Source organism: Anolis carolinensis, chromosome 1 (assembly GCF_035594765.1).
Source record: "Anolis carolinensis isolate JA03-04 chromosome 1, rAnoCar3.1.pri, whole genome shotgun sequence".
In the NCBI taxonomy this organism is placed as follows: Eukaryota; Metazoa; Chordata; class Lepidosauria; order Squamata; family Dactyloidae; genus Anolis; species Anolis carolinensis.
The window spans coordinates 355056660-355069503 of record NC_085841.1 but is presented as its reverse complement, the minus strand read 5'-3'; the positions used below and the strand labels follow the sequence as shown (position 1 = coordinate 355069503).

At 43.5% G+C, this 12844-nt stretch overlaps 1 protein-coding gene across 1 annotated transcript; it reads right to left on the bottom strand.

Moving 5' to 3' along the window:
• Window positions 1-1218: 1218 nt before the first annotated feature.
• On the bottom strand, window positions 1219-10132 carry zbtb25 (zinc finger and BTB domain containing 25). The gene is made up of 3 exons (XM_003214272.4): window positions 9728-10132; window positions 6868-7048; window positions 1219-5316 (listed from the first exon to the last, which is right to left on the bottom strand). Exons 2-3 carry the CDS (start codon window positions 7038-7040, stop codon window positions 4188-4190), a joined length of 1302 nt encoding a protein of 433 aa, XP_003214320.1. The 5' UTR covers window positions 7041-7048; window positions 9728-10132; the 3' UTR covers window positions 1219-4187.
• Window positions 10133-12844: the final 2712 nt, after the last annotated feature.

Sequence of the window (12844 nt, the reverse complement as noted above, 5' to 3'; positions counted from 1 at the left end):
CATTTTTCCTAATTGCAGCATTCATACTTGCCTCCAAGAGACAAAAAAACAAACAAAAAAACAATCAGAAATATTGTATATTCACAACTATTAGGAAATAATATCCCCTGATGGCGCAGCGTGTTAAAGCGCTGAGCTGCTGAACTTCTGGACCGAAAGGCCGCAGGTTTGAATTGGGGGAGCGGAGAGCGCCCCCATTGTTAGCCCCAGCTTCTGCCAACCCAGAAGTTCAAAAACATGCAAATGTGAGTGCATCAATAGGCACTGCTCCGGTGGGAAGGTAACGCCGCTCCATGCAGTCATCCCACATGACCTTGAAGGAGTCTACGGACAACGCCGGCTCTTCGGCTTAGAAATGGAGATGAGCACCAACCCCCAGAATCAGACATGACTGGACTTAACGTCAGGGGAAAATGTTTACCCTTTACCTTAACTACCACCAATTCCTCAATACTTTATTTCCCATACCACCATACTTCGCCACAGCAACGCGTGGCCGGGCACAGCTAGTATTCCTATAAGCCATGTTCTTCCAGGGCTTTCCATGCTACTCTGCTAACTATTGCAATGGTAGCAAGACACAAAAAGCAAAAGGCAAGGGTCCTACTATGTTTGCAGAATGCACCAGATTGAATTCACAGATTCTCCAGTGTGAAGGATCAAGTAATATATAACATATCCGAGATCCTGGTTGGCCACTGTTAGTTGGCATGGACAATAAATAATTAGTAGGTAGACAGACACAGCTTCCTCTGAGCAAGGAGCATTGAACATTCCCTCATAAGACAGAATTAAATATTTACTGGGAAAATAAACATTTTAATCAATGTAGTCTCATTGTAAATGTAAGGATAAATACAATATAAGGATACTGACAAGCTGGAACATGTCCAGAGAAGGGCCATCAAGGGGATAAAAGAGCCTGAAACTAAACATTGTGAGAAATGACTTGAAGTGTTGGGTCTAGTTAGCTTGGAAAAGAAGACTGAAGGCTGACATGAAAACTAGGGTGTCATCATGTAGAAGATGGAGCAGGATTAGTTTTGTTTGGATGGACATTTTATTTTGTTTTAGTTGTGTAGTCCTGCATGGCAGTGAGTGGACTAGATAGCCTTGTGGTCCTTTCCTACACTAAAATCCTAAGATTCTGTGCATTAAAATACCTCAAACCAGCCATCTTTTCAATTATTTAATGGATGATGTTGTCATTCCAGCAAGTCTTTTTTTATAAGTTCCTTTATTAAGTCTTTTTTAAAAACCAGTAATTCACAACATGATTAATCAGGGGCATATTTCTACTTGATCAAAAGTGTATAACTCAATTACCCTGGCCAGTCAATTGGTTAAGCACTGTAACCTTATGTAGAGCCATGACAAAATAAACAGAAATCCTATTTGTTTTGAATGTATTTAATTATAATTCCAGAATCCAATTTGGGAGGTTTGTTTCTCATTTCACAAACAGCGAGACACTAAAACAGAGGCATTCCTCGCTACCATTTTCTTATTACGATGCCTGAAGAAATAATGGCGGGAGGCAGAGAAGTAAAAGGACATTTTGTTCCACAGAGGTCATAAAAACATAAGAGCCATGCTAGATCAGACCAATGGCTCTTCTAATCTAGTATTCTGTTCGATGGCTGGCCGATGCCCTTGGGAGATCTGCCAGCGAGAGAAGCAGCATAGCTGCATTTTCCATATTGCATATCCCAGAAATGGACACACAAAGGCAGAGTGCCTCTGATACTGAAGATGATACGTAACTACGCAGACAAGAACCAGTGGTGTCCCTAAGCCCATGAATGTGTTTAATTCCCTGGAAAAGGTTTCCCAGCTGGCAACCATTCCTGCATCTTTATGGTAACAAATCTCACACTTTAACTATATCTACATCCCTATATACAAACTCCACAGCTCAAAACACCTGGGAATATCCCAACTTCGTATCAGAATATGATAAACAATAATGGTCCAATATGCGAGTTGAAAACAGTATGTATATTAGAGCACCATATACATATCACATTATCTAAAACATAACTATGTCCTCTGATTAATACCAAAATATTATTTACCTAAGTATGTCAAAGCAAACAAGTAGATATACAAGTCTCTGTAGTTCTGGAAGGATTCCCTATAGATTTCAACCAAGTTAACCATGGATTGGAATCAAACAGTCTCCGCATTTTTATAATCCTGGAGGTATTTCCACTGGATTAAACATAAATTGGTATAAAACAGTCTCAGTCAAAAATCAATTCTGGTAAAAGTTTTACAATAATAACAAAGGTGAATTCCAGAATAATGGAAAAGGGATCCGTCTTTAATCCCGGTGAGTGGCCGATAGAAGGCTGGAGCTGGTTACGTCTTGTGTCGCGAATTGAGACTTACTGTGGACAAAATACCTGAAGCAGAGCCAACATATATCACTATAACAAAAAGGATTTAGAACTATATAATCGCTTATCTGAAGGACAATTGAAACTGGAGATATACCCGGGAAACCAGTTATAAACAACCATATAACCCCTGTTTTCCAAGACGTAACCAGCTCGTCTTCTATCGGCCATTCACCAGGATTAAAGACGGATCCCTTTTCCATTATTCTGGAATTTACCTTTGTTATTATTGTAACTACAGAGACTTGTATATCTACTTGTTTGCTTTGACATACTTAGATAAATAATATTTTGGTATTAATCCTATATGATTTCAGAGGACATAGTTATGTTTTAGATAACGTGGTATGTATATGGTGCTCTAATATACATACTGTCTTCAACTCGCATGTTGGACCATTATTGTTTATCATATTCTGATACATCGTTATAATAGACATCTGTGATTTTCACAATATCCCAACTTCAACAGGAAGGCAAGTATAAAACTAGTGATTAAACTGTTTTATAAGTGAATCAAACTGGGGGCACTCTGCTAATTTGGACTAGGTTTTTAGTAGAGAACTGTAAAGGCTGCAGAACCTTTGAAATACAAAGTTATGACCACTCTGAATGCATTTCTTGGGATTCCTTATCTTTGGCAATAATCCTCTCCATTGTTGATACATGCATGAGATGTTACTACTAGGCTTGTGCATTCGGGGTAAATCTTGACCCGTTTCGTGTCTCAGCTTTCAGTGGGGGCCTGATCCATTTTTTGGGAGCCTCCCAAAATCAGGAGGCAAATATCTGCTTTCAGTTTTGGGCCTTGAAAGATCCGTTTTCTATCAGATCATTATTGGAGGAGACTTCCCACCAAGGCTCCCCTTCCCGGTGTGCACTTTAAGGAGGCTTCTTACCTGCTCTTTTTACTCTAGGGAAAGAGGTGCTTGGCTGCAGACACTGACAGGCACGCACATTTCCTTGGAAAGAGAGTGCATGTATGGCATGGTGTGCAGGTCTGGAAAGCATGTGCGCCTGCAGCCAAGCACCTCTTACTCTAGAGTAAGAAACGCTAGGCTGCAGATACTAGCAAGCACACACTCTCTCTGGGCCTGCATATGCCCCACACACTTTCCAAGGCAAGGAGGCAAGTTTTCGGGGGCACTCAGCTACAGACGAAAGCAGGCTTGGAGCCAGGATTGGCTCCTGCTTGCTTTCGTGTTGAGCTGATTTTCGCGCAGGGAGCGGGCTTCCTGTTCCGTGCTCCCGAAGAAACTAAAAAAACTGGAGAAACTAATTCTGCGCACAACTCTAGTTACATCATACACCATCTGAAGACCTATCTCTTCCAGCAGGCCTACCTACCCAGTCAGTTTTTAAACATGAATTTTGAACATATGTCATTCATTTAATCTGTGTTGTGCATTTTAATACATTTTTATAGAAATACTTTTTAATATGTTTCTTTTATAGAAGAACATTTGTGGTATTTTCACAATGTTTATGTGTTTTAATTCTGTAACCCACCTCAAGCCACAAGGAGAGGCAGGTTATTATTATTATTATTAATAATAATAATAATAATACTGCCTTTCCCACAAGGTCTCCCCATTGGTTTCTTCCCAGGATGACTGTGGTAAACAGTTATGCCCTTAATACTATGAAATGAACAGAGAATGGGGCTTTCAAGTAGCTGTTCATATTTTAGAAGAACACTTTTGGCACTAGCGAAAGGGACACAGAGATGAATGCTATCCATCCGTGTGCTAAAAACACATATAATTAAAAGGACAGACAACAAAGGAGCTATTCGACAAGGATGGTGGCAATGTTCTCTTGAGCAAGATCAGGATCCAATGTGTTTTGGGAGTCGGCATGAGCTTGCGAGTGGGTGGCATTTTTGGGGATACTCTGAATCCAACTGTCGCTGTATGGCTGAAATTTTGGGGCCAGTCTCTGGCATCTTCCCAGTTTGAAGTGTTTCCCTTTGTGCAGGTACATGTGCTCCACCAACTGGCTCTTTCGAAGAAACTTGTGGCCACAGACCGTGCAGCTGATCTTCCTTTTCCGTGAAAAGGAAAAGTTGCAGTTTAACTCCATGGGCTCTGAGTCTTTGGATACCAGAGAAAGCTGACCAATGGGCAGCGGTTCCAGGTTGCCACGGGTTGGATGTTCCAGTTGATGCTCACTCTCTCTCCGAAGGAAAGAGTCAAGCTGGTGACTGTCAACAACGTCATGGTTTTCGTTGAGGGGCTGGAGCTGGCCAAGGTCATTGCTTTCCAGGATCGAGGCTGGGACCCCAAATGGCAAAGATCCTGACACATGAGTAAACAAGTGCTCACGCAAGTTGCTTCGAGATTCAAAATGTTCCCCGCAATATTGACATAAATGAACTTTGAGGTTGGTTTTAGAAAAGTCTGGGCTCCTGACCTCCGGGGAAGAAGAAGCATGACTCTGAGATACAATTGGCTCCGGGTCAATTTTCTCCTGTTTTATAGTTACAGGTGGGTTTGCAGGCTCCTCTGTCGGTTTTGTAGCTGTTTGGACAGAAGGATGAGAAATTTGCTGCTCCAAAGAGCCATCGTCGAGCCCAATGGCCAGAGACAGCTGAAGCTGGGGGTGGTCTCCCTGACTAGCAGTCCGACTCCCGAGGCTGGTTAAACTTTCCTTCGCCTGGAGGTTTTCCTTGATGGTCTTGTGCGTGGTGGAGATCTGGATCCCGTACAGGTTTGAGGAGGACAGTGTCTCCGGAGAGAGCACCTGGTTCATTTCGATCGCCATGCGGGAAAGATAGTCAGCATGCAGGAAACGGATGCCTTCCTCCAGCCGGGTTTGATTGACCATCTGTTTCGGTCCCTTTCCGGTGTACATGATGTGGAGCAAGTAGCTGAATATATCAGGCTGGATGTCTGTTGGCTGGATCTTTATGCATTCACTGCTTGGAACAAAGAAAAGAATTAAGTAGGCACATCATGACACAACTTCACTTCCTTAAACCACTACTTCTCAAGATGTGGGTCCTGACCACAAATGGGGTCCCCTTAGCTCCATGTTGGGATCATTAATAATTTGGCAACAATAAAAGTTTTCTGTATGTCACTTAGTGGCTGTTTTTAGACATTTGCACGAATTTGGTGTGCAGTGTAGACTCTGTGGACTCTGCAGAAGATGCTTCGCCTGAACTTCATAAAAAGAAAAATCAGCCTATTTGGTAAGCCTTGCAAATGCTGATTTGTTATCAGTAAATGCTTGATGTTTATACCTGTTTTATATAACGTAAAAAAATCTAAAGCCAAAGGGAGTCGTGAATAGAAAAGTTTAAGAAGCCCAGATCTAAACAACCGAGAGTCCTGTTGCACCCTAAGCCCTTTTCATTATGGATGAAGCTTTGTCATCTACATCCCCATCACATCAGATTTAGTAGATTTAACTCAGGCACCCTCTACCTGTGGCCCTCCAGCTGTTTGGGCCTCCAACTCCCAGAAGCCCCTATTGCCATCTTGCTCAATGGTCAGGAATTCTGGGAGTTGGAGGCCCACACAGCTGGCCGCATTTTGAGGGTGCCTAGTTTAGCTAATAGCTATACAGGTTGAATATCCCTTATCTATAACGTTTTGGATTTTGGAATATCCATACATATTAATATATTTTGGAGATGAGCCCTAAGGCTACATACAATATTAATTTATATTTCTTACACACCTTAAACACATAAACTGAAGGTACTTTTATACTTTAGTACATGAAACTAAGGTGTCACTATTTCAGGTATCCATGTGGACAATTTCAGACTTTCCCAACCTGTGTGTGTGTGTGTGTGTGTATACACACACACACACACGGTTACAGAGAAGGGAAGAGAAAAAAGTGAGGCCACAGAGAAATGAAATGTTGAGGGGGAGGGGGATATTAGAATAACAACACTATGTATTTTCATAGTTGTATAGATCAGCCCGCCACATTTGCTGTGGTTAGAGGCACAGAACCCTTGCAAAAGTGAAAAAGAAAAACACAAATTTAAAACACATTTTTTAACATCTGAAAATAATACCTTTATAGGAATCTCTAGATCCTCCAGCACTTTATGATGAACCTCTGGCAGAATGTGAACATGCCGTTGCACTGGAAGACCTAGAGATTCCTACAGAGACCATATTAATCAAATCTGCAAATAAACAAGCCTGAAAAAGTCAAACCTGCAGATGTGAAGAGCCAATAGTATAATGACAGATAATGCACACAGATTTACATCTACATATAATATTCATGTTTTCATGTTAACGCACATTATTCACACTTTCACTCATAACATTCGTATATCATTCTCATTCATAAGGCATACATGCATGTGGGCAACTACACAAGGTCTGGAATCCATGCACATCCCTTGTAATACTATGGAGTGTTTTCAAAGAATACTCCAAATGTTCCCTGCACATTTCCGATTAAAGACTTACTTGTTGCTAAAAGACCAGCATAGCTTTACCTTGTCTGATGAATAAATATCATCTTAAAATAGTTCGAAAAGGCCGCCAAGACAGCTCGGTGGGCTTTGAAGTACACATCTCCAATTGCAACCGTGCAGTCGCAGAGGAAGCCAAACTCCCGTTGCATGTTGAGCTGCTGGAGAAGGATCAGACTGTGGCTGGCTGTATCCATTGTCTTTTCTATGAGGCAAAACAAAATCTCTTTTAAGCAATGCCAATTTCAGCATCATGCTGGATTGGAAGGAAGGGGTGCAGCATGTCAGTGCTAGAGGGCATCTTTTGTACAAAGGCCCAAAAATCTATCTCTGCCAGAAAAATGTGACATCTTCTTGCATTATTTGGGAAATATACATCATTATGTATTGGCCTAATTGTCCCTGTAGTGTTGAATATGTATCTGTATTACATCATTTCAGGCTATACATAATCCAACTTTCACCCCTAGGAAAATATTCCCTACAAATACAAAATGAATTCTGATGGTGGCTCTACTATGTAGAATTATTAATTATTAATACTAAAGAATTAATAAATACAGCACTTCAACTGCAATGCCTGGATGCTGTGAAATCATGAGATTTGTACTTTGGCGACGTATCAATAGTCTTTGGCAGAGAAGACTAAAGACCTTGTAAAACTACAATTCCAAGGGCTCCATAACTTTGAGCCATGACATTGTCTCAAACTATCAATTCTACAGTGCAGATGCGCCCACTTCCAATAATGTTTTTAAAACTAATGAAGTTTAATACAGTTTTAATGTTTGTATATTTTAACTTGTATTGTAATGCCTTTAATCTTAGCCGCTTTGAGTCTCTTTGGGATATAAGTAAACACAATAATGTGTTGTTGTATACTTTCATGGCCAGAAACACTGGGTGGCTGTGAGTTTTCTGGGCTCTATGGCCATGTTCCAGAAGCATTCTCTCCTGACATTTCACCCACATCTATGGCAGGCATCCTTAGAGGTTGTAAAGATGTGTTCTTACCATACATCAATGGAACCACTGACCACATAGGGAAGCTGATGAAGAAATACAACCTACAAACTATCCATAGACCCACCAAGAAAATCCAACAAATGCTACGTTCAGCAAAGGACAAGAGGGATCATCTCACCTCTGCAGGAGTCTACCGTATACCATGCAGCTGTGGACAAGTCTACATAGGGACCACCAAACGAAGCGCACAAACACAAGTCAAAGAACATGAAAGGCACTGCAGACTAATTCAGCAAGAGATGTCAGCCATAGCAGTGCACTTGATGAACCAACCTGGACACTGCCTATTATTTAAGAACACAGAAATGCTGGACCGTTCTAACAACCACTATGTCAGACTACACAGAGAAGCCATTGAAATCCAAAAGGACATGGACAATTTCAACAGAAAGGAAGAAAACATGAAAATGAACAAAATCTGGCTACAAGTTTTTAAAAACTCTAAAATCAGGACAGTAAATAAAAACAACACTCAGAAGACAAGAAACAATTAGAGCCAGCTAATCACCTCCCAACAAAGGATTCTACCAGGGAGGAAGCAGCCAGGCTTTGAAGCTCCAAGGCTATTAAATGCTAAACAAGGTGGTCAATTGTAACATTCACACATTTCTCAAACTGACATAGTTCTTTCTCCCACCCCATACATAATTCCATAGATATATATACCCCACTTGCCTAATTTCCAACAGACTTCACAACCTCTGAGGATGCCTGCCATAGATGTGGGTGAAACGTCAGGAGAGAATGCTTCTGAAACATGGCCATACAGCCCGGAAATCTCACAGCAACCCAAACATCATAATCATCATAATCATTATTATTTAGTGTTAGAAGAGACTCTTGTTACGCTGGTCTCCTTTTGGTGATACATTTCCTCTTTGAGGCTGGATCTACACTGCCCTATATCCCAGATAGTCTGGAATTCGATCCTGAGATATAGGACAGTGTAGAAGGGGCCTGAGATGTTGGGTAGGAACACACTTTCCAATAATCTGTTTTGAGATTAACTAAAGATATTGCAAGAGAAACAGTGGGAATTGAAGGATGCCCAATCTGTAATGCTAATGCGCCGGTAGAGGACTTTTCAAAAAAAGTCTGTGCATAAAGGAATGCTTAGACCCCTTCCACACAGCTGAATAAAATCCCACATTATCCGCTTTGAACTGGGTTATATGGCAGTGTGGACTCAGGTAACCAGATAAAATATTGTGGATCATCTGCCTTGATATTCTAGGTTATCTGGCTGTGTGGAAGGGCCCTTAGAGCAGGCATGGGCAAACTTAGGCCCTCAGGTGTTTTGGACTTCAACTTCCACAATTCCTAACAGCCGGTAGGCTGTTAGGAATTGTGGGAGTTGAAGTCCAAAACACCTGGAAGGCTGAAGTTTGCCCATGCCTGCCTTAGAGGAAAGGTAATGCTGCAGCTAAAAAGCCCAATGCCATTGTAGGCTGATTCAATGGGAACATAAGTGTCCAGAGATCAAGGAAAGTCAAGAGTCCTTCTCTATTAGGCTTTGGACAGACTCCACTTGGAATAACCTTGTGTCCAGTTCAGGAAGGATATTGACAAACTGGATGGGCAACCTAAAGGATCCAAAGTCTAGTGAGGAGCTTAGACATCTGGGAATGTTTTGCTTGGAAGAAAGAAGACTGAGAGGATAGCTATTTTAAAATATATATATATTTGAAGGCATGCCATATTGAAGTTGGAGCCAGCTTGTTTTCTGATGCACCAGAGACACAATGAAGCCATGGATTCAAATGGCAATTCAATATTAGGCATAACTCCTTCCCCTCCTCCCTCGAGGCCTCTCCCGTCCCTTTTGCAGAGGCTGGGCCTGCTTAGAAGAAAGCCTTACCCGACCGAGGGACGTGGAAGCGGGAAGCCAAGGTTTGCAGACACAACAGCAACAGAAGCAACAGAATCAGGCAAGGAGGCCGGCGCGCGCTCCCGCTGCCTCTCCTATGCGCGCGCGCGCACCCGCACAGGAAAGCGGGGGCTCTGACGTCACGTCTGATGTCCCACTCAGATTGGCTGCTTTTGCGCGCCTTCTAGTGATTGTTGTTGTTATTGTCTTGGCAAGCGTTCAAAAAGGGTTTTCTTTCCTCTGAGTGTGTGCAATGCTTAAGAGGCTTATTCTACAGAGCCAGGCCTGGGCAAACTTGGGCCCTCCCTCCAGGTGTTTTGGACTTCAACTCCCACAATTCCTAGAGAGCTGATTGGCCAAAACAAACACAATGAATTGCAACAAAGATACATGTAAGATACTACACTTAAGTAGGAAAAAAAGAAATGCAAAGATACACAATGAGTGACGCCTGGCTCGACAGCAGTCTTCGGAAAAGGCAAAGGTAAAGGTTTTCCCTTGACATTAAGTCCATTCATGTCCGACTCTTGGTGTTGGTGCTTATCTCCATTTCTAAGCTGAAGAGTCAGTGTTGTCCGTAGACACCTCCAAGGTCATGTGAGCACCGTTACCTTCCCGCCGGAGTGATACCTATTGATCGACTCGCATTTGCATGTTTTCGAACTGCTAGGTTGATAGAAGGAGCCTCTGGTGGCTCAGTGTGTTAAAACACTGAGCTGCTGAACTTGCAGACTGAAAGGTCCCAGGTTCAAACCCAGAGAGCGGAGTGAGCGCTCGCTGTTAGCTCCAGCTTCTGCCAACCTAGCAATTCAAAAACATGTAAATAGATCAAGAGGTACCGCTCCGGCGGGAAGGTAACGGCGCTCCATTTATTTATTTATTTATTTACAACATTTATATTCCGTCCTTCTCACCTCAAAGGGGACTCAGGGCGGATCACATTGCACACATAAAGGCAAACATTCAATGACATAACATAGAACAGAGACAAGACAGAGGCACTGGCTGGCCTCAAACGCATGACCTCTTGGTCAGAGTGATTTGTTGCAGCGGGCTTGCTTTCCAGCCTGCGCCACAGCCCGGCAGTCATGCCGGCCACATGACAGAGATGAGTACCAACCCCCAGAATCAGACACGACTGGACTTAATGTAACGGGGAAACCTTTACCTTAGGATGGTAGAAGCTGGGGCTAACAGTGTGTGCTCACTCCGCTCCCCGGATTCAGTCCGTAAGTTCAGCAGCTCAGCGCTTTAATACACTGTGCCCCAGGTGCTCCAAGAAAAATCATGGCCGCAGCTTAAAAAGCCATTTCGGGATTTCGGGCTGCATCAAAAGAAGTCTAGAGTCTAGATCAGGCATGGTCAAACTTTTTGCCTTTGTGGCCATATGGCAGGCCCAGCGGGGGGGGGGCTATCTGCACGCTGTGCATGGCAGGCCTACAAAGGATGGGATTCGGGAGGAGGCAGGGCAGGGCCTGGGTCATCCTCAGGTTGTCCTCCCAGCCTTAGGATGGGGCTGCTTGCTAGGAAGGCAGGACACAGGGCGACTGCCCCGATCCTCTTCCCTCGATCTTTGGGCTGTCCTCTTCACATTATGCCAGGAGGAGGGCGAGACGTGTGGCAGCTGAGAGTGCTCTGGAGGGCTCTCAGCTGCCACGTGCCTTCCTTGAGCTGTCCTCCCAGCTGCCCACCCCATCCTTATGCCGGGAGGAGAGTGAGACATGCGGTGGCTAAGAGTGCTCCTGAGGGCTCTCAGGAGGTGCTGCATATCTGTCTCTCCTGTGCCACCGTGTCCTTGTGCCAAGAAAATGAGGAGGACCTGAGATAAGCGTGGTGGGGTTGCATCTGAGGTGGGGTTGCATCTGGCTCCCAGGCCTTAGTTTGCCCAAGCCTGGTCTAGATCAAGGGAAGTCATGGTGCCTTTGTATTCTGTTTTGGTGAGACCTCTTTACCTGGAATACTGTGTCCAGTTTGGAGCACCACAGTTCAAAAGAGTTATTGACCAGCTGGAAGGTGTCCAGAGGAGGGCAACTGAAATGATCAAAGTTCTGGAGACCATTAATCCCTATGAGGAACATCTTAAAGAGCTGGGTATGTTTAGTGTGCAGAAAAGAAGGTTGAGTGGAGACATGATAGCCATATGTGAAAGGGTGTCATAAGGAACATCCCGAATAGACTACTGCAATGCGCTCTACGTGGGGTTGCCTTTGAAGACTGTTCGGAAGCTTCAAATAGTCCAACGGGCAGCACTGGAGCAGCGTACAGGAAGCCTACAACTTCCCTGTTATGTCAGCTCCACTGGCTGCCAGTCTGCTACCAAGCACAATTCAAGCAGGCATTCAGTGAATGACAGAAATATTGTAAGACAGTCGAGATTGTTGCAAGGCCTAAATGTTTTATGTTGTGTCTCTGATATTTGTCACAGTTATATAGTTTTAATAGTTTTTATTCTATTGTCATCTGCTGTTGATTTGATATTTGATGTTTATATATGTGAGGCATTGAATTTTGCCATTGATTATATCGTGAACCGCTTTGAGTCCCCCCAGTGGTGAGAAAAGCTGTATATAAACGTAATACATAAATACTGTAATTTCAAAGTGCTTTGTGTGTGTGTATGCATGTGTCAGGAGCAACTTGAGAAACTGTGCAGCAGATGCCTGGATATTTTACCATCCTTGTGGGAGGCTTCTCTCATGTCTCGCATGGGAAGCTGGAGCTGACAGACAGGAGCTCACCCCACTCTCCAGATTTGAACCACCAATCTTTAAGTCAGCAGTCCTGCTGGCACAAGGGTTTAACCCATTGCACCACCTGGGCTCCATTCAAAGTGCTGGGTTTAGCTGGTAAATCCCTAAACAGCTCTGGCCCAGCTTACCTATCAAAACGTATCTCCCTCTATGAATCACCTCAGAGGTTAAGATCTTCTGGGGAGGCCCTGCTCTCGGTCCCACCGCCTTTGCAGGTGCAGTCAGCATAGTGGACTAAGTGACTTGAAGGTTGGGTTGCTGACCTGAAAGCTGCCAGGTTCGAATCCCACCCGGGGAGAGTGCGGATGAGCTCCCTTTATCAGCTCCAGCTCCATGCGGGGACATGAAAGAAGCTTCC

Bases quoted from the DNA above. Each gene is read 5' to 3' on its own strand.
- zbtb25 (XM_003214272.4), bottom strand. From the start codon at position 7,040: ATGGATACAGCCAGCCACAGTCTGATCCTTCTCCAGCAGCTCAACATG. The intron at 5,317-6,867 runs GTAAAGCTATGC...TGTTCCAAGCAG, and splicing joins ATATTTATTCATCAGACAAG to TGAATGCATAAAGATCCAGC.